We start from the raw sequence: 27,503 nt of genomic DNA, 5'->3' as shown, positions 1-27,503 counted from the left end.
GTCCCACCCCAGGAAGCCCTGCATCTCTGACGCCTGCTCCCATGGGGGTCGCTTCCCCTTGGACTGGGACGGGTCTGGCCTCCATCCTGGGGAACGCACTGGCTTTGGCGCATTATTTGGCCCACAGGCCTGTGAACCGTTCTGGCCCTGGGTTGTGAGGGATGCTCTGCCCGCTGCAGTGTGACCGTCCAGCCTTCTGCATCTCCCGGTTTCTGTTTGGGCCACCGGAGGACCAGCCGTGTCCTCTCTGGTGTCAGGCTGTGGTGTCACAGCACAAAAAGGGGTCTCCGAGATTATCCCCATTTTTACTAAAGGGGACCCAGTTTTATATCTAATCTTTAATCCATAGGGGAGTTTCCCTTTCAAATAAAATGTTATTTCATTAAAAACAAGGCACCTGTTGTGAGATTCCACTTATAGGAAGCATCCATGGTAAGGAATGGAACAGGGAGAGAAAGCAGATTAGGGCTTCCCAGGGGCTGGGTGAGGGGATGAACGGGGAGTGAGGGCTCCGGGTACACGGTGTCCCTTGGGGACTGAGATATTCTGCAACGATATTCTGTGGTGTTTGCACAGTGTTGTGTGGGGGGCCGGGCCCCGGTGCCAGGCTGAGACCGGGTCGAGCAATGTTCCCCGTTGACTCAAGCCAACCTGGTGGTTCCCCCTCCCATTCCCCCACTTTCAAGGGCATACGAAAGCCTTGTCAAGGCTGAGAGAGTTAATTCCTGAAGCCTGTGGTCTGCAGGTGTTGGCAGTAATGCTACCTCCCTTTTTCTGCCCCGAGTCAGCTAGACACAAACATGGGAACTGTGTTTTGCTAGCAATCTATCAACAAAGTCTTGTGACCTGTTCACAAGGTTCACAAGGTATACAGAACTAAATGTTTTGGCTGGCAGTGATCATGTGAAGCCTGTTTATTCTTAGAATGACCTGATCCATAAGAGTCTTATATTATAAAAGATTGTGTACAGCAACAATAAAGCCATCACTTGGGCCATCAGCCCAGGGGACCCTCCTGTTCCCAAACTTTCTCTTCTCTCCTTTTTTCTTGCATTCCCTTACCCTCAGGACCCTGACCTCGGTGAATGTCGCGCCAGTCGTGACAGTGTTGTGAGTGGACTCAGTGCTCAGGAATTGCACAAGTTAAAAGAAGTGATTTTATTTAAAGTCTGAAGTAGACAAAAGCATAAGAAAAAAATAGACAAAACAAACACAAAACAGAAACCATAACAGGGGAGAGGAAGGAGTGTTTGGTGGGGCATCGGGCTGAAAATGTGTATCAGGCGTTGTGTAGCAGGGGTAGTTGTACGGCTGGAGCTCCCCTGAGGGCTGCTGGGTGCCCCGCTGGCTCCAGGATCTTGCAGGGGCAGGGACGGAGGGCGGCAGGGGCAGGCTCTCCCTGCAGGGCTGCTGGGTGCCCCGCTGGCTCCAGGATCTTGCAGGGGCAGGGACGGAGGGCGGCAGGGGCAGGCTCTCCCTGCAGGGCTGCTGGGTGCCCCGCTGGCTCCAGGATCTTGCAGGGGCAGGGACGGAGGGCGGCAGGGGCAGGCTCTCCCTGCAGGGCTGCTGGGTGCCCCGCTGGCTCCAGGATCTTGCAGGGGCAGGGACGGAGGGCGGCAGGGGCAGGCTCTCCCTGCAGGGCTGCTGGGTGCCCCGCTGGCTCCAGGATCTTGCAGGGGCAGGGACGGAGGGCGGCAGGGGCAGGCTCTCCCTGCAGGGCTGCTGGGTGCCCCGCTGGCTCCAGGATCTTGCAGGGGCAAGGACGGAGGGCGGCAGGGGCAGGGTCTCCCTGCAGGGCTGCTGGGTGCCTCGCTGGCTCCAGGATCTTGCAGGGGCAGGGACGGAGGGCGGCAGGGGCAGGCTCTCCCTGCAGGGCTGCTGGGTGCCCCGCTGGCTCCAGGTCTTCTGCAAGATCGAGCGCAGAGGTCGGGTCTACGTTCCCAGTGGGTGGGGCCCTGGCTCGGGTTCTCCTGGAGCCGCAGCAGAAGGCGGGCGCCGCTGGGTGCAGGCGGCTCCTGGTCTGGAGGAGGGACTCCTGCCCTTGATGGAAATGCCGCCGGCTCTGGATGCGCCTTCAGTTCCGTTGCTGCTTCTGCAGCTGAATCTCCATCTTCAGATCGGAGAGGATCCGGGGCCGGAACCGCCGCTCGCTCCGGAGATGACGCAAGAGGAGATCAACATGCCTGCCTTCCAGACAGGCGTTTCCGAAGAAAGGAATATCCTGCTGCCTTTTCCAGAAGCTCTTGCCCAGGAACCCACACCTGGACCTCTTCCGGACCGCGGTCCCCCACTGGGTGCTCTGAGGCCGGTCTTAGCTCCTGGTCCCACACCAGCCTCTGGGGGCTCCTCTCTGCCTGGCCCAGCTGCGCCCGGCCCCACACACCCATATGCGTCCACCGCCAGCCTTCCGGCCCTCAGCTCGGCCTCCGTGGACTCCGGCTCCTCAGGCCGAGTCTGGAGAACGAGGGCTTTGGGGGCGGCCTGGGTGGCATCTGGACAGGACGACTTTCCTGGCCATCTCCAGTCCCTGGATCTAGAAACCCCTCGGTGGCCGCACTCGTCCTGAGCCCACACTGGCCCACGCTGGTGGTTTTACGCACCTGCCCCTCAGTCGAGAAGAGGGAGTAGGCGTCCCCGCTGACCAGCTTCCTGCCGATCTCCTGAGTTTGCTGGGCGAAGACAGCGACCCGCAGCCGGCCCGGACGCATCACAGCCCTGCCCGGCCGTCTTCAGCGTTCTGCCTTCACCCCCTGCTGCTTCCAGATGGGACACAGACCAGTCTGGGGGCTGACAGAAGTCCTCCGAGTACTGGTCCAGCCAGGTGCCCAGAATGGAGGAGATGGCACTGGAGGGAGCGGGGGGCAGGCAGCAGAGTCAGCGGCCCGGCCTTTCCTTCCCCACGGCCCCCTGCGGCGCCCCCGGGGGTCCTCCAACCAGAGGCCAGGCCCACCTGAGCACCCCGCCCCCCCCACCGCCACTGGCCGTCCAGGCAGGGGCAGGTCCGGTCAGAAGGCGGGGGCCTGGCCGTCCCCACGGGAGGGAGCCCTCCATCGATGGTGTGGGCACCCCTGCCCTCCTCAGGGAGGCCTGCCCCTCCCCTGTCTGTCCGGGGGCCTCCTGGCTACGGCGTAAACTCCAGGACGGCGGAGGGCTGCCGTGTCTGCTCTGTCCCTGCCCTGGCCGCACACAGTAGGTGCTGCGTAAGTGTGTGAGGAGGAGGGAACAGGCAGCGTCCTCCCGCCCAGCCTGCGTGGGCTCTCATGGCCCCTCGTCCCCAGCTCCTGCACCCACGGCTGCCGTACTGCCTCCGAGGCGCCTGGGGGTCTCCTCTCCCCACAGACACTATTCTCAGGAACACTGTTCTCAGTCCGGGCAGCTGGACTCAGGGGACTGATGCGTGAGGTCGATGGGTGAGCAGGTGGCCCCCGCACCTCCGTCCTGGGACCCCGGGTCGGGGCCGGGCAGGAAGGGCTGGGGTGGGCTGTGGGGGGGACCCACTCTCTCAGGGGCCAACCTCAGCCCCCGGCCTCTCTTCTGCTCCCCAGGGCCCAGGACCCCAGCCACGGCTGTCTGACTCCTTTCCTCCTGCAGGAGTGGCCCCCACCCCTCGGCCCTCCAGCAAGAATCACAGCTCGTGTGGGAGCCATGGCTCTGCCCAGCGCCCCCGCCCTAGATGTCCCCCACCTTGGAGACGGGGGTCCTCCCATCAGCTCCCAAGTCCGCTCACTTTTTCAGTTGGTCCTGGGGTCCGCCGTCCTCGTCAGAATAAGGAAGGATGCATCCGTATCTAGAGGAGGCCGTGAGGGCATCACATCTACCGTACCTGCTATGACGTCTAGGGTTACTGGCTGACTTCTGGACGAGAACGGAAGCCCAGGAGGGTAGAGTCTGGTCTGGGGTATGCGAAGCGTCTAGAAGGGGCTCCGTGCCCACTTGTTGAGTGAACGAAGCCCAGCCAGCACCTTACAGACACCTGAGGGGGCTGGGGACCCCTCCCTGGCCACCCCCGGGATGGGTCCCCCGTATGCAATCGAGGGCGAGAGCAGCTTTGCCTCAGGCACGGGACACCCAGGCTGGAGGCCGAGAGGAAGCACGGCAGCCCCAGGCAACCCCCTCCACGGGCCGGGCACAGGGTGGGGGACTTGTCCCAACAGTGGGACACGACCCCACGTGGGGTGGTCCTCCTGACACCCAGGGTTCCCACGAGACACCTGAGGCTCAAAAAGGTGCCAGGAGGGGGCGGGGAGCCGCTGTGCTGTGCGGGGGCCGTGCTCACCCTTTCTGAGCGGCAGGTCCCGGGCCTCTTGGGTGGTGGCGTTCCTTTGGGAGGTGCACAGGGAGACGGGGACATAGGAGAGAGCACTGCCCTGGGTCCCCCAGCTGCCTCAGGGTGTCTGCACTGGCCGTCCACACCCTCTGGGTCTCATCCGGGGGCAGGGCTGGATCATTTTCACAACTGGGCTAGGTTTTGGACAAAGGAGGGACAGTTCAAAATACAGTGTAAAAATAATCCTGTCCACGTCCTGAAGTGGCTTCGCTAATCTTACAAACACGTGAAGGGTGACTCCCACCTGGCCAAGCCTGGGGCTGGACGGTGGGGGTGGGGGTAGGGAGGAGCCCAGACTCCTTGGGTGGGGACTATGCCCCCTCAAGGCGCAAGCCGTGGGCGGGACCATGGGGAGTCACCTGGTTGGCTTCTGGGCAGGTGGCCTTCCGTGGCCGCCTCCGGGCCTGGTTGTGGAGCCCCCTCCGTACCCACACTCCCCCCGAGCTCCTGGCCCTCACTGGTGGCATGGCACTTACCCTCAGCTTGGTCCCAAACCCACCCTGAGCCCGGCTCTCCCAGGCCTTTGCTCTGGTCCCCGTGGTCAGCTCCCTCGAGACCCCCGCTGGTCGGGGCACGGCCCGGTGTCAGGTCCGGTGGGCATGTCAGCCACCGCAGCGGCAGGGGGGAAGGGCTGGGTGCGACCCCTCCTCTCCTGACTCAGGAGCCGGCCCCCCAGCTCTCTCGGCCTCGAGTACACTCACTGTCTCCTTTGGCCGCTCCTGGGCTCTCTTGGGGTTCGTCTCCAGGGTGGCAAATGTGGAGGTGCCCTCCTGCCAGGGTCACCTTTATGTCAGTTTAGAAGCGGCCCTCAATCCCCCACCCCCGCTGTCCTAGAAGCCCGAGCCTTTTCTTCGGGTCCTCGTTGCCCTGATGATTTGGGTCTGCATGTCCCCTGAGGCATCCACTCAGGAGGGGGCACCCTGCCTGCCCTGTACCCCCCAGCACTCCCAGTACGGGGAGCATAGCAGTGGCCAGTCATAACTCCTGTTACCCCAGGGGGCGCCTGGGGGGCTCAGTCGGTTGAGCCTCCAACTTCGGCTCGGGTCATGATCTCGTGGTTTGTGGGTTCGAGCCCCAGGTCGGCCTCTGTGCTGGCAGCGTGGAACCTGCTTCGGACCCTCTGCCCCCTCCCTCTCTCTCTGCCCCTCCTCTGCCCGCGCTCTCCCCCAAAAATAAAGAGTCCAAGAAAACAAAAACAAAAACCCAACTCCTGGTAGCCCCGTTGGGCCTCACTGAACAGGTTCCAGGGGACCCTCAGGGGACAGAGGATGGCAGGGCCAGGCAGGCCGTCGGTGCAGTTCCCGTGGCACGGCGGGGTGGCGACCAGTGCCCTCCATTCAGCCCCTAAACCCGGGACAGAAAAGGGGCCAGTGCCGCCTCCCGTGTCTCTCACGGTCCTGTGCCGACCCAAGCTGCACCGCCCCCCCCCCCCCCCCCGTGGCCTGCTTCTGGAGGCTGGCATGGGCTCTCTGCCACCGGCAGGCCTCACAGGGGCCCCACACAGGCCCCAGGAAGGCCCTGTTCGCCGCACAGTTCTATACGGTGCTCACTTTTGAGGGTCTTGGGTCCCCACAGCTGGCCTCTCTGGAGCTCCAAGGGATGGGGGGGCCAAGCACTTCTGTCAGAACTCAGCAGGAAGTACTTGCTGGTGAAAGCCCCGGGGGGACCCCTGCACTTACCTTCCCATAAACTGCATTTTTGTATTTCAGGTGGGCAAGTGGGCGCCCCGTTCCCCGCACCTTGTAAATCACGAAGCGTGGAAAACGGAAAACAGCAGGGACCTCCGCCACGCACCCCTGCCGCAACCCTGGAAGAGGCCGGGTGGACACCGGGCCCCCTCTTGTTGTCCCCGTGTGCTTCTGCGTGACGCGGGCTAGCACAGGCGGACAGGTGTCCGTGCACACGAGAGCGTGTGCGCCGCGGGGCGGCCTCACGGATGGGCGGGTCCCCAGGGGCTGAGCCCTCTCCACCCCCCACACCACGCGAAGCTTGAGAGTACCGTGGGCTCCGTGGAGCCCACGGCCGTCCGACGGACGCCACACTGGTGAGCAGAGGCACATAAACCGCACTGTGCAACCCACAGGCCCCAAAGCCGCATCCGTCCAAGTGAAAGCTTTATTTCCGTTGGGATCCTGCTGTCTGCTTTGCCCGGCCCGCCCCCTCCCGGATGGGATGCTCTGGGTGGCTGGCCCTGCGGCCTCCGGTTACAGAACAGCCCCAGAAACCGTAGGGGACGCAGCCCAACCTCGGCACAGTCTGGGAGACGATGAAGGGCGACTCGGTGGGAGGGCCTCCCCGCCATACAAGGGACTGAATTTACGGTGTGAGCGAGGCTTTCCGGACTCCAGGACGAGCGTGTTTTCCGGACCGGCTGCTGGCCCTCTGTGCACCCGCTGGGACCCACGGGTCTCAAGTGGAGCCCCAGGCGGGGGGGGGGGGGGCGGGGGGCGGCTGCCAGGAGCCGTTACTAACAGCAGGGTCAAGAGGTCAAGTCGAGGTCAAGAGCCACAGGACCCGCTAAGGACCGCGGCTGGGGAAGACAAGGGGCTGCTGGCTCAGGGACAGGCGTGGCTGCCGCTCTCCTCGGGCAACGGAGAGGACCCGTCGCCGGGAATGACCTAGGTCCGGCCGGGCCTACGCTCCCAGGGACGGCGGGTCAGCTGGCCCCCCGCCCCGGGCCCCCGGCCCCTCCTGGCCCTGCAGCCGATACAGGGCCTCCATATGCCTCCGCTTCTGCTTGGCCCGGTTGATGATCGTCTGGAAGAGCCTGCAGAAGAGGTGGACGGACGGGGGAGAGTCGTCGTTGCCGGGGACGGGGTAGGTGATGAGGCACGGGTTGCAGTTGGTGTCCACGATGCCCACGGTGGGGATCTGCATCTTGGCTGCGTCTCTCACAGCCACGTGGGGCTCAAAGACGTTGTTGAGCGTGTGCAGGAAGATGATGAGGTCTGGCAGGCGGACCTTGGGTCCCAAGAGGAGCGGGGCGTTGGTCAGCAGGCCGCCCTTGAAGTAGCGGGTGTGGGCGTATTCGCCGCAGTCCCGGGCCGTGGTCTCGATCAGGTGTGAGAACTGCCTGTTGCGGCCCACAAACAAGATGATGCCCTTGCGATAGGCCACGTGGGCCGTGAAATTCAACGCCAGCCGCAGGTGCGCGGCTGTCTGTTCCAGGTCAATGATGTCCTGGTCCAGGCGACTCCCAAAAATGTACGGCTCCATAAACCTGCCGGAGACCCCACAAAGGCAAGGGTGAGCAAAGTCCACGTGGCCAATTCGGCGCCTTCCGGTCTGAATGCCCACCACCCGCCAGGGCCCTCCGTGGAGGACCCTCTGGGGCAACCATCCCCGGGGACGGCGCAGTCTGCAACCCGCAACCACGACGGCAGTGGGGGCCTCTGTCTGGCGAGTGATGGCCGGGAGGCAGTGGGGGTGGGGTGGGGTTCGGGGTGACCAGGAAAGGCCTGGGCTACAGCAAGCCTCGGGCAAGTCTCCCCGCACCCACACGCCATCACGCGGGGATGCCACCGGAAGGAACGCCGCACACACATCTGAACGTGTGAATGCGCCACCGCTGCCTCCCTCGCCAGCCTCCACCCTGTGCCCCTGAGCACACAGTCCAGCATGGGGGCCAAGGCGGAGCCTGAGAATAAACCCCCGCTCCTCCCCGGGGCTCAGCGGCCCCGTCTGGAAGAGGACGAAACGCGCCAGTGCAAAAAGGGCCTTGGACTCCAAGGATCCCAAGGCAGGAGGGTCCCCGGGCCCCGCAGGCACCACCACACCGGGCCCCCATGTCTGTCACCTGTGCCGACAGCCTGCTTTGTGCCCCAGGTGCACCCGGGCATCGAAGAGGCTTCTCACGGAAAACAACTCCTTGACGTTGAAGAAGTCAGAGTGCTTGAGGGGCTCGTTGAGGATCCTGTCGTTGAGATCTGGGGTGGGGAGGAGAGGGTGCTGTGGCTTGAGGCCCCCCCTGCTCCCAACCGTGGAAGGGAGGCAATGTGGCCGGGGAGGGGGAGGGCCGGTAATTCCAGCTGACCAAGGTGCCGGAGGCCACGGAGTCCCTTCCAGGAGACTGGGGCTGCAGCCAGGCTCTGACCCTGGCTTTGCTCCTGGGTAACCCTGGTCAAGTCTATACCCAGAAAGGGGAGGGGCCCAGGCCGGTCCTGGGCGTGCCTCCCAGTCACCAGAGGAAGGTCCCGATCAGGCGTCCAGGGAGGGCTCAGCGGTCCAGAGGGCACCTCCCAAGGGGCCAAGTCACACGGGCCACCATTCGCTCTCCCTCCCTCCACCCAGGGAGGTCAGTGGCCTTAGCCCCATCCTCAGATGAGAGCGGATGACAGGGCAGGGCAGCGAGGCACGAGCTCAGGCCACTGTAAGTGCACGTGCGGGTGCACCCAGCACACGGGGCTGCCGGGGGCAGGAGACGGAGGCAGGCTGCCCCTTCTTCCTTGCTGGGTCCGCACCCCTCCGGGCCTTCACACCTAATGGCAGGGCACTCAGAACTCCTCGTGGCAGACGATTCCAACCCCACACGGGGGAGGCCAGGCGCGGTCCCCTCAACACCCTAGGCTCGCAGAGGAGCCGACCTTACCGATGCTGCCCTCGGGCTCCCTGACGGCGGGGGTCGCAGCGCTGGCCAGGGTCCTGCCGCTCGGCCGGGCCCGCCCCGGGGTGGCGCTCTGGAGCAGACGCGGCCGCAGCGGCCCGGCGCAGACACCTGGGGAGAGAGCAGGCTGGTGGCGCGCGCGCCCGGCTGCTGTCCCTGCGGGGGCCTGGGTCCCCGCGCGGCGGGCGCTGCGTGACCCGCAGGCCTGGGAGGCGTCGCGCCGCCCCCCGTCCCCACCCCCCGCCCGCACCCCGCGCCCCTGCCCGTGCCCTCCGGCCCGGACCCGTCCCGCCGCGTCCCCAGGGATCCCGCCCGCGGCCTGTGCTCCGCGCCCCCCGGCCCCCGCGCACGCTCACCCGCGCCGAGCAGGCGGGACACGGACGCGGCGGGCGCCATGGCGCGGAGGGCGGACGGGGCAGGGACGAGCTCTGGAAGCGGCGCTCCTTCCGCCGCCGCCGCCAGCGCCCCGGCCGCAGCGCCGCCTGGCGGCCCGGAGGTGCCTCTGCGCGCCCCGCCGCTCGGCCCCGGGTCTGGCCGCGCAGGCCAGCGATGCGCGAGCCCCGGGCCCGACTTCGGCCCGCCGCCCGCCCGGACGCCAAGGACACGGGAGGATGGAGCGGCCCGGCGGGGTCGGGGCGAGCGCGGGGTGTAGGGGAGCGCGTCCCCCGGCCCTGTCCCCCAGCTCGCCGCCTGCACCCCGCACGAGCCGCCGTCCCCGTGGGGGCCCTCCTCACCTCGGGCCAGTCCAGCACAACGCGTCGCTCTCCCAGGGGGACTCCCATAAGATTAGGCGCATCTGGAGTCTGCATTTAGAGGCCGGGGACGGGGCGGAGGGGACGGGGCCCGACGTCCAGGGCCGGGGACACCCAGGCACGCGGTAAAGCGGCGTGCGGAGCTGGAAGCGGGCCTTCTGCGGGTGAAGGCCAAGACCTGGGGTCCCCAGGCCAGTAGGGGAGCGGCTGGGAAGGCCGCGGGCGCGGCGCCTTTAAGGCCCGACCGCCCAGTCAGGTGACCGGGCCGTCGCCTGGCAACGGGAAGCCGCGCGGACCCCGGAGCTCTCCCACGGACGCCACGGAGGTCAGGCTCATGTCCGAGGCGAACCCCCGAGAGTGCGCGGAGGCCGCGGAGCCCCCGGCCCCGGAGGCCCCGGCGCCCGCGCCCCCGCAGAGAACCAGCGACTACTACCGCATAGACGGGGATCTGCCGGTCAGGTTCAACAACCCGGAGTGGTTTCGGGGCTACGGGTGAGGACGGAGTCAGGGGTCACCGGGCACCCGCTGGGGCTGGGTGGCGGCTCCTCCGCTCACTAGGCCCGCACACACGAGTCCGCAGCCTGGCCCCGCGCCCAGCTGTTACCACCAAATGGGCGAGAAAGTCCTCCGAAAGCACGAGCGAGGGGCCTGCAGTCGTGCAGGACGGGCCGGGGTGGCCGGGATAAGTCCTACCTCTCCGGGAGGGGAGGCACCGCCACCGGCACGCCTGAGCTGCTCATGGCTAACCCTGGGACGTTGGTAGCCCCCTGCCCTCCCTCACCTAGTCTCCCCTGCCATCCGGCGGACTGGGGGCTGTTATCCTGTCCCAGGACAGACAACTGGGGTGCAGAAAGGTGGTATCTCGCTCAAGCTCTGGAGGCATGAGACAGAGCTGATGTCCGAACCCAGCCACTCAGTTCAACTCAGGGTCAGCATCAGAGACCGCAGGCGTGTTTTCTCTTAGAGGCTCCGGAGCGGACGACCCCCAACCCCCCCCCCCCCACCCCAGCAGGGGTGTGGCAGCTGAGCCGCAGCTCCTGACCTCCCTGCCTGTCCAGGAAGTGACGGCAGGTGCCAAGACCCTCCTGCCAAGACCCTGCGAGGGTTGCCTTTAGGGCTTTGGCCTACCTTGGGGGAGAGTAAGGGCAGAGGTGAGCAGAGGAGGCGGGGAGGGTGAACCTGCGGGCCAGCCTGGGGCGTTCCCGACAGAGCTCCATCAAGCAGATGTTTTAAGGCCGCGGCTTGGGCAGAATTAGAATAAATGCACGGAAACTAGAGTGTGTTTCTCATCTGCCAGGACCAAGGAGCCTGTCTCCGTGTACAGGACCAGTAACCAAGCTTACGGGAGCAGGGCCCCCACCGTGCACGAGATGCCGGTAAGCGGGAAGCACGCGTATGTGGGGGGTGGGGGACATCCCGAGGAGGAGGCTGCAACCCTGGACTTCTCAAAAGGGCAACACATCGGGGGGAGGGGGGCGCTGTCCGGAGTGGCCCAAAGTTCCAACGTCACCAAGGGGGAGGGGGCACCTCAAATCTTTTTGAAACAGGGCCGAGTAGAAATAACTAAGTGAATTTGGCCACGAAGTGTTTTAAAGATGAAAACGGGGGGCGCCTGGGTGGCTCAGTCGGTTAAGCGTCTGACTTCAACTCAGGTCACGATCTCGCGATCCGGTCCGTGAGTTCGAGCCCCGCGTCGGGCTCTGGGCTGATGGCTCAGAGCCTGGAGCCTGCTTCCGATTCTGTGTCTCCCTCTCTCTCTCTGCCCCTCCCCCATTCATGCTCTCTCTCTGTCTCAAAAATAAATAAACGTTAAAAAAAAAATTTAAAGATGAAAACGGTGCACGTAGACTGGCTTAAGACGTCCCCAAAGGCTGGCTCCTCTTAAAAAGACCACCCCCCCCCTGCCCAGGCACCTTCAGGCACTGAGTTTGGAAGCAAATAAGGAATCGGCTGCTTCCTTTTTGTAATAATGCCTGATGTTAATGAACTCGTGACCTTAGGAGGCAGTGCCGGCGAAAAACCACAGGTTGCAACGGGACAAGGCATATTGGTGGATCTGGGGATCCGTGTACTTTTGGGCACCCCCCACCCCCTTTTTGAGGTTGACTTCACAGTCTGGAGGTCTAGAACTGCCTTCTAAAACTCCCCTGAAGTCCCTCCTGGGCCCAGGTGAGGGCTCAGATGCAATAGCATAAGCATCCCCTGGATACCCAGGACAGTAGGGCCACCCATTTTGGGGTGACAGTGTGGTTTTTTCCTTCAAAATAGTCATCATTTTAAAAGGTCTGGTTATATCGCTTGTTTACGTGTTTTACGTGGGGGATAGAGCTCTTGGGAGATTATTTGTCTAGAAAGTTTCCAGAGGGGCGCCTGGGTGGCTCAGTCGGTGAAGTATTCGACTTTGGCTCAGGTCATGACCTCCCGATTCATGGGTCCGAGCCCCACGTCGGGCTCTGTGTTGACAGCTGGGAGCCTGGAGCCTGCTTTGGATTCTGTGTCTCCCTCTCTCTCTGCCCCCACCCTGCTCGCACTCTGTCTCTCTCTCTCTCTCAAAAATAAATAAACATTTGGGGCGCCTGGGTGGCTCAGTCGGTTGAGGGTCGACTTCGGCTCAGGTCACGGTCTCGTGGTTTGTGAGATCGAGCCCCGCGTCCGGCTCTGTGCTGTCAGCTCCGAGCCCGGAGCCTGCTTCGGATCCTGTGTCTCCCTCTCTCTCTGCCCCTTCCCCACTCACGCTCTGCCTCTCTCTCCAAAATAAACATTGGAAAAAAATTGAAAAGAAAAATGATACCGCGAGGAAACCGTTCTCTGCGATACTGGAACGGTATCCCGCCGAAGCGCACAACACGAAAAGTGAACGCTGATGAACTGAACACTGTGGACTTCGGTGACGTGTGGATGTGTGGACGTCGGCTCAGCTGTCAGAAACGTGGCACAGTGACGCTCAGGGCGGCCGTCTGTGCCCTGGGGGGCGCCGTGATGGCTATCTGGGAACTCCGCGCTCCGCACTCAATTTCTCTGGAGCCCACAGCCTCTGCCCTGAGAAAAGACAGCCTATTAAAAACATGCACGGAAGCCGTTTCTCTTTGTCCCCGCTTCCTGCCAAGGAGACACAACAGCCAGCGATCTTGACAGGAGGCTAGCTAAAGAACAGCTCACCTGTCCAGGGTGAGCCATCTGGCAGAGCCCCAGGCCCGGCACCCCAGGGTCACCCGATGATGCTGTGCTGTTGGACTAATCCCCACCACCCTAGCGCCTGCACACGGGAGCTCGGGCTTGTCTGGGTGTGGTCCCCACCGCACCCTCACCCCAGTAGGGCAGTGCCCCCTCCGCACCCCTGCACTGGTGGGGCGTGGGCATCAGAAGCGTGTTACAGCTCTACAGGGGATTCGTGTACGCACCCAGGGCTGTAACCCACGCGTGTCGAGTTTGTCTCTTCTCTGCAGAAGAGGAAACTGACGTTCAGAGAGGTCCAGATGCGTATATGGTGGCACGGTTGGTCCGAGCAGAACTGGGGTGGCTTGGGGCCAGGAGTGGCCGTGCTACGCCCAGGTGGCCCGTAGGCAGTCCTTCAGTCCGTGCGTAGCGAGCTATTAGTAAGTGTTCCCAGACGTCACCTATAAATTGGGATGGTCTGGGGGCCCCCCGGGTGGCTCAGTCGCTGACGCGTCCGACTCTCGATCTCGGCTCAGGTCGTGATCTCCCGGTTCATGGGACGGAGCCTCGTGTCGGGCTCAGCGCTGAGCCTGCTTGGGATTCTTTCCCACTCCCTCGCCTCCTGAGCGTGTACTCTCTGTCTCTCAAAATAAATCAATAAAATTATATATAAAAAAAAAAAAAGTCAACTGGGACGGCCTGGGCCATTCTGCCCACCCTGACGTCGCTGCTTCCTGGGAGCGGAAGCGACATTGTTTCTTACAAATTTCTTGTTCTTCTTCCAGAAATGCCCGATGACCGGCTGCACACCCCATTAATTCTTGTGTCCCCTTGCCACTTCCAGAAAGTATTTTACCCAAATTCGGGCAAGTTTTCCAGACAACTTGCGGCCGGTGGGATGTTCCAGAACAATACTTTCAACGTCTGCGTGGAGAAGAGCGTTGTGACGGGTCCCGACAACTACATCACCTCCTACGACCGCTTCAACTTCCACCCCAGCTACAACGTCAACAGGCCCTCCATCTGCGATTGAGAGGTCAGGGGTCCCCTGACACCAGCAGCAATGACCTGACACATTGTCCCCCGTCTCCCGTAATTTGCCCGATCGTGAAGGTGCAGACTTCACTGCTTTCCCTGAAAATGTTTGCTCTTTACGTTAGGAAAACATGCGGACGGACGGGGCAGTAATGTTCTACGTGCCTGTTTTGCTTCTGAGCTGGGAAGGATGTTAGTGGCTTGACTTTCCATTAAAAAAGTCGCAGCATCCTGATTTCTGGACTCACCTGTAATCAGGGAACAGGACCGTGGGCGTCCTGGGACCCAAGTTTTGGCCTGGCACGAGGAAGACCTGGGTAACCCCCGCCCCCCTCCCCTGCCCCCCGTGTCTTTCTCGGCAGCCGTTTCACACTCCAGACAGATCCCGGAGTGGGTTTCCTGTTCTAAAGCGCCTTGGTGGAAATCGGGAGGGTGGGATGCCCTGCCCGGAGGGAGGACGGGGGCCGTGCGGGGAAGAAGGGCAGGAACACAGCCCCCTGTCCCTGACGCATGCGGGCCGGCGTGGAGTCCCCGGGGACATCCTGCGGCCACCGAGAGGGGCAGGGCCGGGAGGCCAGATCAGTGGAACGGGCCTGGCCAGCGCCTCTCGCGGGCGGAGGGGGTGATGTGTCCGTGGGACTTCTCCCTTTGTGTTCACTTCCAACGTTCAGGAAAATGTTAAGAAAAAACCCAGCAGGCAGGGAATAACGCATTTTCTGGGCGGGGCAGCAATGACAGCGCGTGCACGTTGATTTCTCTGCAGTCCTCGATCGGTTGAGGTTTGCTGGGATTCGTGAGGCCTTCAGTGAGGAGAGTTTTCTGTGCCAGTCGACATGTTTCAGACACGGACCTCCCCCTTCCTGTGTGAGGGCAGGACGTGTTCATCATGGGAAATCCGGAAGGCACTCGCTCTAGACAGAGGCCACGGTTACGTTCCACGGATGCTATCTCCTTTACAAAAATCGTGGTCCCGTCAGGGTGGGAAGCAATGAAATGCCATGACTGGTTGTGTCTTCACCAAAACCTTTTTATTATGAATACACAGAAGTAGACATTTTGGCCACAGGCTTAATGTCCCATGTGGAACAGAAATGGTTTCCGGGGAAAGTCGATATTCTTAATAGAAAGATGCGAAGCTGAGCCTGAACCCAGGGTCTGTGCGTTATCTTTCTGAGCCGCGAAACCAGTGCGCTCTCCAGGCATCAGGCCAAAAATTACTTACCACGACCCTTCACTAAAAAATACCCAAATCCTGGGGACGCTTCTGTGCTGAGCCTCTGTTGAAATAAACACCAGACAAAGAATGCCTTTTTGACCAAGTTTCTAAACTCCCCGAAAAGAATGAATTCCTCCCTCGGCAGCTATGAAAAGCGGGTTGGGGACTCCGGGGAAGGGCAAAGCTAGCTGGCAAGATAGCCGTTTTTCCTCCTGGTCGGAGCTGGTGAGTGCCAGGCTCGGAGAGGCCATCCCTGCGGCCGGCTGGGGGTGCCAGGGGAGCCGACATCGCCAGACCTGGGCATCCTAACAGGTGCTGGGTGCTTTGACGCGTCACGGCCGATAAACTGCTCTGTCAGAGATGCTAGTGGGGTAAAGCTACACTCCACGTGCATTGTAAGTAGAATAAATGTCTGGGAAGACGGGAACCAGAAATAACTTTGATAGAACACATATGCCCGTCTTCCCGCAAGAGCGGGAGCGTCTCCAGCTCAGGCTCCCGGCGTCCTCGTCCTGGCGCACCCCTGTCTGCTGGCTTGGGTTCTCGGAGGACCTTGACGTCATCACCTGGGGTGAGTCCCAGGCCTGCCTGACGCGGAGCCCGCCTTGGGTGCGTCTGGGGAGGCGTGGCCGCGGGCAGGGGACCCCGCAGCCCTGGCCCCGACGCCGCACACAAGTCCTACGGGGACTCCGGTGCCTATAGACTTCTCTTTGGCACGTCTTCCACCAGGAATCTTCACGTGTTGAGGGCAGACGCCGAGCGTTTAGATGGACGGTCTCACGGAAGGCCGCGGGGACGCGTGCGGGCCGGGTGCCCGAATCACGGGAAGGACCCCGTCCCTCCCTGGCCGCGATCCTGACGTCTCTCAAAGTCCTCACTCCGCGTCACAACAGTTAGGGAAGAGGCCGGCCCGGCATTTCTGTGTTTCCTGACCGTGACGTCAGGAAAGCCTGTCTTGACCCGCGAGGAGGCCGGGCCAGGTCGGGCTGTTTCCTTCCACCACGAGACGCGACGCAGAGAACCGGGGCGTCGCTAGGCCCCCGCTGCTTGGCTGCCGGGCGGGGTGAAGGGCAGAGGCTTCGCACGCTGAACACGTATTTCCATGTGCGTCAGTAACTGTCTCTCGGTCGCAGTCGGTGAGAACACGGGGTTCCAAACACACAGGAAATGCGTCCACGCTGGGCGGGACGTCTGTCCAGGGCACAGAATGGCAGAAACCCCAAAGACTCTCCAAATAACAGACTACTTCCCGCTCCCGGTCCGCCTTGCCTGGAGCGAACCCGGTGGTGGCTCGCAGGGTAGATGGTGGGTCCCTTAAAGAGGCCCTGAAGTTAGTTCGGAGGGCGGTGGGGGCGGGGAGCAAGGGGGCAATACTTTTCATCTTTTTATACGAGCAGAGAAGGCGCTAGAACTTAAACTTAGGGCCCGATTTCCCGAGGCGACTGTGTCTCAGCTCCAGAAACCTGCCGAGAATTCAGATGTCGAGCCATAAAAGGAGGGAGTGAGCCTTGGCTGTAGGAGACCCTCCCTCCCCTCCCTCCCTCTCTTCCCACGGTGCCCTTTCTTTCCAGAAAGTACCCTGGAGCACCAGATACCACTTAAAGATCAGGCCTCTCTCCTTCGTTGCATTAAATGAATGAAACTTTGGCCCCAGGCGCACAGAGCCCTCCTCCCCCCCCCCCCCCCCCCCCCGAAGCGAGGCTTGATTTGGGAACACACGGTCCCCCTGCCCGCAGAGGTGGGTGCACATTCGGCACCACGTGCGGCAGCTCCCCGGACACTGCTACTCACGGCTGTGGCGTCAGGTCCCGCACACTCACCCCACCACGGCCCCCTCCCCAGAGATGGTGCGGCAGGGGGGAACCTCTGGCCTGGGCCCCAGAGTGCGCCAGAGTTGACCTAGGGCACGGGGTCCCTGGGAGGGACCAGCCCAAGCAGGCTTGTGCCTGGTGTGTGTGAGAACAAGGTGTGTGTGAACAGCGGTGCCCCACGCAGAATGGGGGTCAGTGTCACAGAGGCCGCGGGAACCCGGGGGCAGGAAGGAGGCATGCGTGAAGGGTGCCGGGCCTGGAGGAGACGGGGAGCAAGCAGCAGGGGCAGGGGGTACTCCGAGCTAAGGGCACAGGAGGGTCCTCTAGTCACCATCCCGTCCCACAAAGGCCACTCTGGGTAAGACAAGCTGCTTAAGCAGATTTGCAAGCAGGGCTGGACTCATTTGCATTAAAAAAAAAAAAACCAGTTCCTATATACAAAACAAGCTGATTTTCGTTTCCAAGTGTTAAAAGCACTTCTTCAAAATTAAATGTAAAGCACGGATCACACGAACTGTTTCTCCCGGGGGGGGGGGGGCACCAAAGCAAGTTAAGAGCCGGCCACGGGGCTGGCGGACGGACCCCTGCAGGTGTCGGGCGGGCCGGAGGGCGGGCTGCAGGCTGAGGGCCCACGGGTGCTCCCTGGCCCATGGGTGCAGAAGGGGCCGTTGCTAAACCCCAGGGTGCACACAGCCTGTAGAAAATTCACTTGCACGTCTGAATACTAAACTCAGCTGCAAAGCAAACCTTGTCCAGGTCCGTCAGCTGAATGCAACAGTGAGTCGTAAAACTCAGGGCCGCAGACAATCAACGTCGTGACCGCTGAGCGTCCACCCCACGCGACAGCAGCCCCTCCTGTCTCCCCGGCAGCCTCTGAGCAGAAGGCACGGAAAGCCCCACTCTCCCCCCCTCCGCAAGGCGCCGTGGCTTGTGGAGCAGCTCAGACCCACCGCGAGGCCCCGGGGCCCTGCCCACCCCCACTCGCAACAGCGCAGGCAACGGCCCATCGTGCCTCGGGGAGGCGGGCCCTGGGGAAGCCGCCTGGCGCACCTGCTGAGTGCGTGAGTGCGTGTGAGTGAGTGTGCGGGCACGCCCTGGCGAGGCCCCGGTCCCTGGGGGGTGCTGGGCCTCATCCTGGGCTCTCCAGACGTCTGGGCACCACAACAAGGAAAGCGGCCCCGGCCTCGTGTGTTCCCGAGTGCCGACGGGGAGGAGGGCACTCTCAGGTGACGTCACCTTCCCAGACCGTGACTGACGACGACGAGGAATAGTGGCTCCCGTACGAAAAGGGCTTTATTGGGCTGTTAGAATCACACAGGAATTGAACGGGGCTGGACGTTAAACAACACAGGCTCGGGGGCCGGTCCGTCCGCCCGCTGGCCGTTGTGCTTTGAAATGTTCTCCCGCGGAGGCGGCGACCGCAGCGCTCAGAGGACGCGCCCTGGCCTCGCGGGACTGGCGGCCTTCAGGTCACAAGAGCTGTCCAGTAGCTTCCCGACGGAGGCCTCCGGGGGCGCTTCTGGGACGCTCGGGGCGGGCGTCCACCGCTGCCTTCCCAGGCACGGCCAGACCCTTCCGGCGGCCACACTGACTGGTCAGGGTCACCTGAGCCCTGGCTGTGACGGCCAAGCCAAGTGGCCGCTAATCTAAGCCTCGCACGCAGACCACAGAAAGCGGCAGTTAGGAATGCCCTACAAAACCAAACAACAGCATTTTCCAAAAATACTTTTTACAGCACTTTAAATAATTTACAAAGAGGCTACAAAAACCCTATTTTCCAGGACACATCTGTTAAATAACACCACCGCTCCCGGCGGGCCTACCCGTCTATGGGGCTGCGCAGGGGGCCTTCCCGTTCCCGGCCCAGGCTCGCGAGCAGCGGGCGCGCACAGACGTGCTTCCCACAAGGACACAGAGCCAGCACGCGTCCTCAGGGCTGGAGGGCTTTGCCCTTGGCCGCCGGGCCGCCGCCCTCCTCCACGGACGTGTCGCTGAGCTCGCTCGAGTCACTGCCCACGGCCTCCCGGGCCTCGTCCTCTCCACCGACGGCCCTCCGCCTGTACCTCAGGTCCAAACCGTCGTCCTCGGAGCCCGAGTTCCTCCTGGCGTGCAGGGTGCACGCAGCCTGTGACTTCCGGCCGGGCCAGCGTCCGCCTTCCTTCTTCGTGAGCAGGCGCGAGCCTCCGGACACGGGGCTGCGGCCAGCCGGCGTGTCTCTGAGGGCCGAGAAGGACGGGCCCTGCAGGGGCAGACTCAGGGGCGGGCCAAAGACTCCCGCCTGCTTCCCCCCCCAGGAGACACTCTTCCCGAAGTGGAGGAACTGTGTGGACAGCAGTGAGGAGAAGCCCGCAAAGGGCAGGCCTTTCTTGGGGTCCTGGCCCTCCGGCCCCTGGTCTCTCTGGCCCCCGAGGCCCCCTCTCCACACGGCCTCTCTGCCCTCTGGGCTCAGCGCCCACGCGCTCTGCAGCCGACTCTGGTGGGCGAAGTCGGCCCACGGGAGGGCGAGGCCGGTCTGGGGGCCCCCCAGGCCATCCGCTCCCGGCTTGCGAGTCCGCGGGCTCCGGCCCCGTGTGGTCACAGCAGAGGCCGCACCGGGGCTTTCCGTCCGGACGCCAGCTTCGACGTGAGTGGGCGGCGGGCCAAGAGCACGCTCTCTGGCACCCCCGGCCCCTCGCGGGCTCTGATCTCTGTGAGTGCAAACGAGTCTCCGACCGGCAGCCGACCCTCTGGCGGACAGGGCCCCCGCCGTGCCGGTGCGCCTGGCCAGGGCCGCAGGGAGGCAGGCCTGCTCCGCCAGGGGGCCGCTCCTCCCGCCTGGAAGGAAGGCCCTCCCCGTGCCCCCGGGGCCACCCCTGCCCCGCTGGCTCTGTGCGCACACACCGGGCTGAAGGGCCAGGGCGGGAGTGGACACCTTCTGGCATGGCAGCTCGGGCCTGGGCATGCTCCGTGTGCCCGGGGCGGCGGGGCCCCCTCCTAGGGCCTCTGAACCGCTCCCGGACTCCTTGGCCTTTTCGGCCAAAAACCTCCTAATCTCCAGCTCGATGCTGTCATCGCTGTCCACGGAGCTGCTGTCATCGGGCGGGGGCCCGGGGCTGGGGCCTGCACCTTGAAGTTCGCAGGCTTCTGCGTCACCGCAGAACGAGTTCCCTTCGGGCGCTTTTCTCCTTGACTGGAGGACCGGGGGCGCGTCCGCGGTCCCCGTGCCGTCTGCCCGCGTTCTCTCCGTTTCCCTGCAGGAGACGCTCAAAGTTGTTTTCACCTGATTCTCTCTGCTGTCTTTTCTGGGTTTGGAGAGGCAACTCTTCGACAGAGGAGGGCTCTTGTCTTTCCATTCCTTCTGGCAGCCCCCGAGTTCATCCACGCACTGGGTCTCGGTCGTGCTGAACCTGACCTTCCTCTTGCACGCGGCCCTGGGGTCCTTCCACCTCCTCCTGAGCCTGCGCCGGGACCGAAGCAGGTCCTTGATGGCGGTGTCCAGGTCCTCGTCGCTGTCCAGCGAGCTGCTCTTGTCCTCCGAGCTCCCCTTCCCCCCGGTGCTCCTCACCGCGGCCGCCTTCCCGTGGCCGGGCCACACGCCGCCCCTCGCGTCCGGGCCACCGTGCTGCTCGCCCAGCTCCAGCGGCCTGCAGGAGAGGGGCTGGCCCCTGGTCTCGCCCTCCGTCCTGGGGGCCCGGCCGGGCTGCGCGTTCCCGGGGCCGTGGTCTGCGGCCTGGGCCCCCTCCTGCACCGTCTCTCTCGTTTTCTTGGGTGTGGACGGCCGCACAGCGTTGCTGCCTCCCCTGCGCTTCCTTCTGCAGCTCAGCGACAGGCCCAGCGTTTTGGAGACAGGGACCCCGGGGCCAGGCGACGGCGGTGGGCTCTGTGTGGACGGTGGGCGGCTCTCCGCTGTGGCCAGCCAACCCCCCGACTGAGCCTTCAGAGCCAGGAACGTCCGGATCTCCTGCTCGATGCTGTCATTGCTGTCCACGGAGCTGCTGTCCCCGTCGGAGCGGGCAGGCAGGGCTAGGGGGTAGGAGAGCGGGCTGGCAGGCGGGGGGCTCTCGCCGCCCCCCACGGGGGCTGGCAGGATCGTTTTGGAAATGTCCAGGATCGCTTCCGCGCACATCAGCTCGGCGGATGTTTCTGCCCCGCAGGGTGGCCGTTCGGCAAGCTCGTCTTCGGCAGCTCTGGGTTCCCTGGGGGGCCTGGAGGGGGGGTCAGGGGCAGGGCCACCTGGGCGGAGGTCCACGGCCTTCGGGGCCACCGGCTTCTTCCTGCTTGGTGTTTTCCTGTGGGTTTCGGGCAAGGCACTTTTTGTGGAGTGGCTTGTGCCGCGTGCGGGAGGGTCGGGCCCCCTCCCCTCCGCGAAGGGCGCTCTCTGCGGCGGGTCTCCGCTCGCCTCCTTCCTTTTCTCCAGCTGGTACAGCTGGATGGCCTCCTCGATGCCATCGTCACTGCTGGAGCCGGACGCCTCGGGCACCGGGGCCGTGCTCTTGGGTCGCTTCGCCCTCCTTCCGGGGCCCGCGCTCCTCCTGATGGTACCTTTATTCTGGGCCGCTTCTGCAGGCTCCACAGCCGCCTTAGACCTGAGGCCTCGGGGCCGCGTGCTCACCCTCGACAGCCTGGGGGGTTTCCGGAAGACAAACTCCCTGCAGGCTCCGGTCACACCCGGTGCATGGTGTGCCCTGACCGCCAGCTCTTTGCTGGATCTAAACGCCGGTCTGGCCGGATTATCGCCGGGGTCTGGTTTCGCGTCCACGGAAACGTCACCTCTTGGGGTCTCGTGTTGTCTCTTCTCGTTCAGAAACTGCTCTATCTCTGCCTGGATGCTCTGCTCGAAGGAGTCATCGCTGCTAACGCTCGCCGGGGAGGCGGAGCCCTGGTCCCGGCCGGCTCGCACGCGGCTGCCAGGGGCGCCCCCTGAGCTGGGTGCCAGCTTCGGGGGACACGGGGCCGTCGGGGCGCTACTCCGGGGAACCTCTGGTCTGCACCGCCTCCCCCCGTCCGCGGCCCCGGACGGCTGGGCGGCCCCGCCCTTGGCCTTTAGGTACTCCTGGATGGCTTCTTCGATGTCCCGGTCCACGGAATCGTCGCTGTCCGAATCCAGCACCAGGGGGCCGAAGGCTGCAGCTTCCTCCTCCCTGGAGGGGGCAAAATCGGCAGCAAGCCCACAGGCGGCAAACGCGGGGTTGGCGGCCAGCCTGGCGTCCCGGCCTCTCTCTGCCCTCTGGCTTCTCTGCAGGGCAAGCTCATTGCTCATGCCCAGAGCGGCCTCGTGGCTCTGCAGCGTGCTAATGACCATCTGCACTCGGGCACTCACCGAAGCCCTCGTGACGCCCTCGTGCGGCTCTGCGAAGCCCCCGGGAAACCTAAAGCCCCCGGGCGTGCCAAAGGCCTCCCATTTCGACTGGAGAGCAACCACAGGAGGGGCGTTCATGAGAAACATTCTAGCAGGCGGGGAGGGACGTGCGGAAAGGCGACTCTTTATTTCTCTGCCCGTTTCACATCCTGGGAGGAAAGAGGGGGGGTCACCGCAACTCTGCTGGCGCACGCGGCCACGGAGAAACGGCACGCCAGGCTGGAGTCCAGAGAGGTGGCTCAGAATCCGGTGCCGGATGAGCCGGGGGCGCGGGGGGGGAGGTCACTCATGCTTCCCGGGCCTCGGTCCGCGCAGCTGCAGGGGGAGGCGCGGAAGGACCCGCCCCCGAGCCATGGGCACCGGGCTCACATGGAGGCCCCCGCAAGCGTCTCTTCCCCGTCCCGCGTTCCTGCTTCGGCCTTCCGTCTTCTCTGTGCGGGAAGCGAGGTGTTATTTGCCGCAAAAGGCTGTCAACAGGTGCCGACGGGATCAGGTGCGCGTATGCGTCTCCGCAGGTTAAAAAGAATGACTGTGTGAGTGTCAGCTCAGGGTGACTTCGCGGATAGTTTCCTTCTCGATGTGGAAAACAAGCCCCTGAAATAAAAAGTTATGTGCCGTGAGCAATGAAAAAACGAATTCCCCAGGCAGTCTTTAAAGAGCCACAGAGCCTACAGCCTTTTTGTTTAAAAACTGCCGGGCGGTCTCATGGGCTGAAATCATTCTCTGCTAATCGGCAGAGAAGCCGTCCACACGCGCCCTTTCTCATCCTGCGTGGTTACTCCGGTTCCCGCATCTCGGACCGAGGGTGGCTGCGTCAGCGGAACCGCTGGGCTGGTCCTGGGAACGGTTCTGAGGACCTGTCTGCAAAGCGCCCTTCCGCTAAAGGTCAGGGACCGCTGCAGAGGGGGATGTGACGGGCACCGTAGAGAGTCGCTTAGAAAATACAAGACACGTCACCTTACTGGTCATTCCTAACCTGTTTTTCTGATCCCTGATTTCTGACTCCCCCCCCCCAAATTAGAATGCAAAACATCTGTGATGCAAGACAGCTTTGCAGCATTTACAGCAACAGGGAAACTGAGTTCCGCCCCAGGATAGTGCCAGGCACGGCTGTCACCGCCTTTGAACCCCAGTGGACAGACCGGAACCGGCCTGTGTATCTGCTTTGCTTTTAACATGGACCCTTCTCTACCAGGAGCCTCCGTCCCGACGAGCACATCATCTTGTATTTACACACCACAGTCCTTTCCAAGAAAAGCGTGGCCGGCAACCTAGGCACAGACTTGCCCAAACAGGTGCAACTTAACCAGAGGGCCCAAGAGCTTCGGAAGCAAGCCGTTCACGATCACGGATTCGTGTGTCCCCAAAGTGAAGCTATAACGTAAAAGCATTTCTTGCAATCACTTGAAATTCTCAAGGCCAGGTTCGGTGGGATAACACAGGGGCCAATGTTTGTAAAGCATTTCAGGGATTAGGTCTTCCTCCCCTCCCCCCTTCCCGTTCCTTTACCGACTTTTAAAATAGACTTTTGACTGCCACAGGGTAAAGAAAATCAGAAACATCTAACTCAGACGCCGAAACTTCAGCTAGTACAGGTTTTTTTTTTTTTTTTTTTTTTACAAAGAGCATTAATTTAAGGGCTTGAAATTGAATTTTGGAAAAACTTAACCCTGAGACCAAAGACAGTTAATCACAGCTAATTCGCAACTATCCTGGGCTACAGATCTGGTACCAGAGGAAGTATGTGAACCTATCTGCCAGTTCTCAGACCCTGGCATCCCACGGCGGCCCCAAATCTCTCTCGTAACATCACCCTCCCGGAAGGCTCCCGGGGTCACAGACCAATGGGGATGACAGGGGGGGGAGAGGGCTCTTTCAGTGGCTAGGGGAGCCTGTGCCCACCTTGCAGTGGGGGTTATTCCAGCTGCCTCAGCAAAATGACAAGAGATCGTGAGATGTCCGCGTCAGCCTCGGGCTGTGAAGAGTCTATATCAAGAATGTTAACTACTTAAGCAAGACAATTGTTAAAAGCGGGCGCAGCGGCGAACCCAAAGGCACTGGGCTGCTGATTTCCATACCACGTAGCATGGATGGGGGAAGGACAGCCACTGGTCTCCCCGTGTTCACCGTGTTCCCGTGGTTGCACGGCTGTAGAGAGCTCAGACTCCCAGTGAGGAGGTTTCTGAACTGTCAAATCACCTAGTGCGAGAATGAGGGAAAAAACTCACAGGGAATCTCCAGCGACAGCTTGCGTATTTAAAACAATCAACTACATAAGATGAATCATTCGGAAAAACTCCCCAAAACTATACTTGGAGAGAACTGTGAGCCGAAGCTTTGTCAAATAGCCACCCTGTACCCCGAGAGCCCCAAACCAGGCCTGGAGGGTGGCCAGTGGGGCCACCCAGCCCTGCACCCCAAAGCCACGTGGTGCCAAAGCTGGAAGCGCGTTTGGGGGGGCGCACCCGGGCATCTCAGTGTGGATGCCAGACCCCAGGGGGGCACGGAGGACAGAACCTGGCTTATCCCCTGAACAGTCTGGCTCCCTGCACCAAATGCCCCCAAGCACATTTCTCCGCTCACCAAAGAGTGGTTCAGCTCCTGTCCTTCCCGCTCAGGTGGCAGCTTCCCCTCGTGGGGGAGGAAGGTGAGGGTCAGGGTACCAGGCCCAGAAGGAGGCCCTGGGGGGGGGGGGCAAGTGGGCGTGGGCCTGCCAGGAGAGGAGGGTCCACAGGGTCGCCACGACCTCTACTCCCGCGAAGCTTCCGGGCCACCGCCTGTGTCCGGGGGCGCAGAGGCCGAGACCCTCCCAGCGGGCCCGGCCCCGGGGCGCTCGGCCAGGGGAGCGCGGGCACCTCCCGCGGGGCGGGGCCGGCCTCCGCCCAGGTCTGCGCCGGGGATGCGCTGGCGGCCCGAGGTCCCGCCGAGGCCCCGCGACCCTCCCGGAAGCCGCGGCCGGGCGCGGGGCGCGGGGCGGGGTCGCCTTTCCGCCCGAGGGCCGGGCCCGCGGCCGTGCTCGGGGCCGGGAGCCCGGCCAGGCCGGAAGCGCCCCCCGCGGGGCCTCACCTGCGCGCACCTGGGCCCGCCCGCCGCGCGCCGCCGGCTCCGAGGGCCGCCGGGCCGCCTCGGGGACGCGCTCCCCGACCCAGGCCAGGCGGCAGCCCGGCGCCCGCCCCCCTCCCCACCCCCCCAACCCCCCCGGCCCGGCCGCGTTCGCCCCGCCCTGGCCTCACCGCCCCCCGGCCCGCCGCGCGCGCGCGCGCGCGCCCCGGGGAGCGAGGGAGGGGAGGGGAGGGGGGGAAGGGGAGGGGAGGGGACTGGAGGGCAGGGCGGGGGAGGCGGCGTGCCCGCGCGGGGCCGGGGGGCGGGCGCGCCGGGGGCGGGGCGGGGCGGGGCGGGCGCGGGCGGCGGCAGCGCCCCCTCCCCGGACCTACCGGCGGCCGCGCTCCGGAAGCCGTGCCCGGTGGCTGGGCATCATGGGAATGGCACGGCCGAGTTCCGGGGGAGGCGCGCGGCCCGCCGGACCCCCGCCCGCTAGCGCGCGCCCACCTGCCGGCCGGCTGCGGGGCGCCCCCACCCCCACTCCCGCGCCCCCCGCCCGGCGTCCGGCCGCGCCGCCCGCGCCCCGCCCCGCGCGCCCAGGCTCGCTCCGGCCCGGGGCGCCCCCCGCGCCGGGGAATTCGGGGTGGCTGACGTGTGACCCCCCCCCCCACGCCCGCCCTGCCGGAGGCGGGGCCGGCGCTGGGGGCCGCCCTGTCCCCGGGGTGCCGGCGCGGGGGGCGCGCGCTCCGTAAACGCTGGAAGGTTGGCAGCCGAAGGGGCGGGCCGGAGGCCGGCGCTCGCTGGCTTCTCCGTCCTGACGTCGGTGCCGTGGTGACCGGCTGCAGCGTTGCTAGAAGTTCCTCCACGAGCGTCCATCGTGTCCCTGGCGCCCGGTCCGCGGCGCGGTCCTCGTCGTCTTCCCGCGCGCGACGGTTGAGCCCGACGTCCGGCCGCCCGGCCCCAGGGCCCCCCAGGCTGCCTGCTCCGGGGCCGGCTTCCTCTCCGGGAAAGCTGCCCAGGCCGCCAGCTGCCTGTGCCTTTAGTTTGGGCCGTGGCCTCCTCGCAGTGCGCGCTTATTCCTTCCCCCCAGCTAACAGATCAGGAGCCCCAGGAGGCCGAGGAGAGGCAGACAGGAGTCCACCAGGCACGCGTGGCTCAGTCACTCAGGTCTGGGCGCCTGGGAGTGTGGGCCCTGGGCCTGGCCTCCCGGGTTGGGGTTCTGTGGGGTGGGGTAGGGGGTGGAGTGGACACCAGCAGCCCCGTTCCTCCTGCGCGCTCACACACACACACACACACACACACACACACACACACACACGGGGTAAAAGGTGTCCCTGGTGGCCTGTTGGGGGAGGGGAGCCAGCCCCAAGAGCCCCACAGTTAAGTCGAGTTCTGTTTCTGCGCTCTGCACGGGCCATGGGACCTTGTACCCCTGCGGTTTGGGCTGATGTTTGAGTCCTTGCTCAAGGCCATTGGTGTTCCAGGTGCTGCTCAGGTGAGGCCGGGGAGGGGGGTGGGTGGAGCCCCAGGAAGGGAAGGAAGACACAGTTACCATCTGTGTGCAGGTCCCCCCTGGGGCACTCCTTGCCTCTGGGGTGAACTGGGGATCATTTTCTGTCTAGTAAGTTCCAGGGGGTTGACAGGACGAAAACCAGAGGCTTTTTCTAACAGGGAAGAAGGGGGGGGGGGGCATTTCTAGTCTTTCCAGTCTGGGGAATTCGGGGACCAAGTGTCAAGAAACCCATTAAAACATTGTTTAATGCTTTGGTGAGTGGTTTTAATAAACTTTTTTCTTTTTCTTTTTTTTTATTTTTTTTAACGTTTATTCATTTCTGAGAGAGACAGAGCATGAGCGGGAGAGGGGCAGAGAGAGAAGGAGACACAGAATCGGAAGCAGGCTCCAAGCTCCGAGCTGTCAGCACAGAGCCTGACGCGGGGCTCCAACTCACGAACCGCGAGATCATGACCTGAGCCGAAGTCGGATGCTCAACCGAGTCACCCAGGCACCCCAAGAATGTGTATTTTAAATTTGAAGGTATAGAATTAAAAATACATTATTAAGTCACACTTTTTCTTTTCTAAGTTTATTTTTTTTAGTAATGTCTACACCCGACATGGGGCTCGAACCCACGACCCCTTGATCGAGAGACACATGCTCCCCCGACTGAGCCACCCAGGCGCCCCTCTTCACGGTTTTTAAATATGTGCCGTGATGAACATCTT

General features: G+C 63.4%; 3 protein-coding genes and 1 long non-coding RNA gene across 10 annotated transcripts; 2 read left to right on the top strand and 2 right to left on the bottom strand.

The window, feature by feature from the left end:
- Positions 1–6,424: 6,424 nt before the first annotated feature.
- Positions 6,425–9,392, bottom strand: MRPS2 (mitochondrial ribosomal protein S2). Its single transcript, XM_043565158.1, has 4 exons — positions 9,287–9,392; positions 8,916–9,041; positions 8,124–8,253; positions 6,425–7,547 (listed from the first exon to the last, which is right to left on the bottom strand). Exons 1-4 carry the CDS (start codon positions 9,324–9,326, stop codon positions 6,962–6,964), a joined length of 882 nt encoding a protein of 293 aa, XP_043421093.1. The 5' UTR covers positions 9,327–9,392; the 3' UTR covers positions 6,425–6,961.
- Positions 9,393–9,465: 73 nt separating this feature from the next.
- On the top strand, positions 9,466–14,108 carry CD4H9orf116 (chromosome D4 C9orf116 homolog). Its single transcript, XM_043565159.1, has 3 exons — positions 9,466–10,174; positions 10,980–11,058; positions 13,683–14,108. Exons 1-3 carry the CDS (start codon positions 10,017–10,019, stop codon positions 13,869–13,871), a joined length of 426 nt encoding a protein of 141 aa, XP_043421094.1. The 5' UTR covers positions 9,466–10,016; the 3' UTR covers positions 13,872–14,108.
- Positions 14,109–18,168: 4,060 nt separating this feature from the next.
- Positions 18,169–25,795, bottom strand: PPP1R26 (protein phosphatase 1 regulatory subunit 26). Of its 7 annotated transcripts, XM_043565100.1 has the most exons (5): positions 24,822–25,165; positions 24,317–24,437; positions 24,141–24,224; positions 23,476–23,612; positions 18,169–22,832 (listed from the first exon to the last, which is right to left on the bottom strand). In XM_043565100.1, exon 5 carries the CDS (start codon positions 22,323–22,325, stop codon positions 18,831–18,833), a length of 3,495 nt encoding a protein of 1,164 aa, XP_043421035.1. In that variant the 5' UTR covers positions 22,326–22,832; positions 23,476–23,612; positions 24,141–24,224; positions 24,317–24,437; positions 24,822–25,165; the 3' UTR covers positions 18,169–18,830. The 7 variants fall into 7 exon arrangements, with proteins under 7 accessions (XP_043421035.1, XP_043421036.1, XP_043421039.1 ...); XM_043565101.1 differs by lacking the exons at positions 23,476–23,612; positions 24,141–24,224 and adding an exon at positions 25,673–25,795 and having other exon boundaries at positions 24,822–24,869; XM_043565104.1 differs by lacking the exon at positions 23,476–23,612.
- Positions 25,796–25,879: 84 nt separating this feature from the next.
- On the top strand, positions 25,880–27,084 carry LOC122475438. Its single transcript, XR_006295167.1, has 2 exons — positions 25,880–26,447; positions 26,765–27,084. It is a non-coding gene; the product is annotated as an uncharacterized LOC122475438 (long non-coding RNA).
- The last annotated feature ends 419 nt before the right edge of the window (positions 27,085–27,503 follow it).

The sequence above is a fragment of the Prionailurus bengalensis genome, chromosome D4, assembly GCF_016509475.1.
Source record: "Prionailurus bengalensis isolate Pbe53 chromosome D4, Fcat_Pben_1.1_paternal_pri, whole genome shotgun sequence".
Lineage (NCBI taxonomy): Eukaryota > Metazoa > Chordata > Mammalia > Carnivora > Felidae > Prionailurus > Prionailurus bengalensis.
Note: the sequence above shows the minus strand (reverse complement) of the source record. Positions and strands in the feature narration are given on the sequence as shown.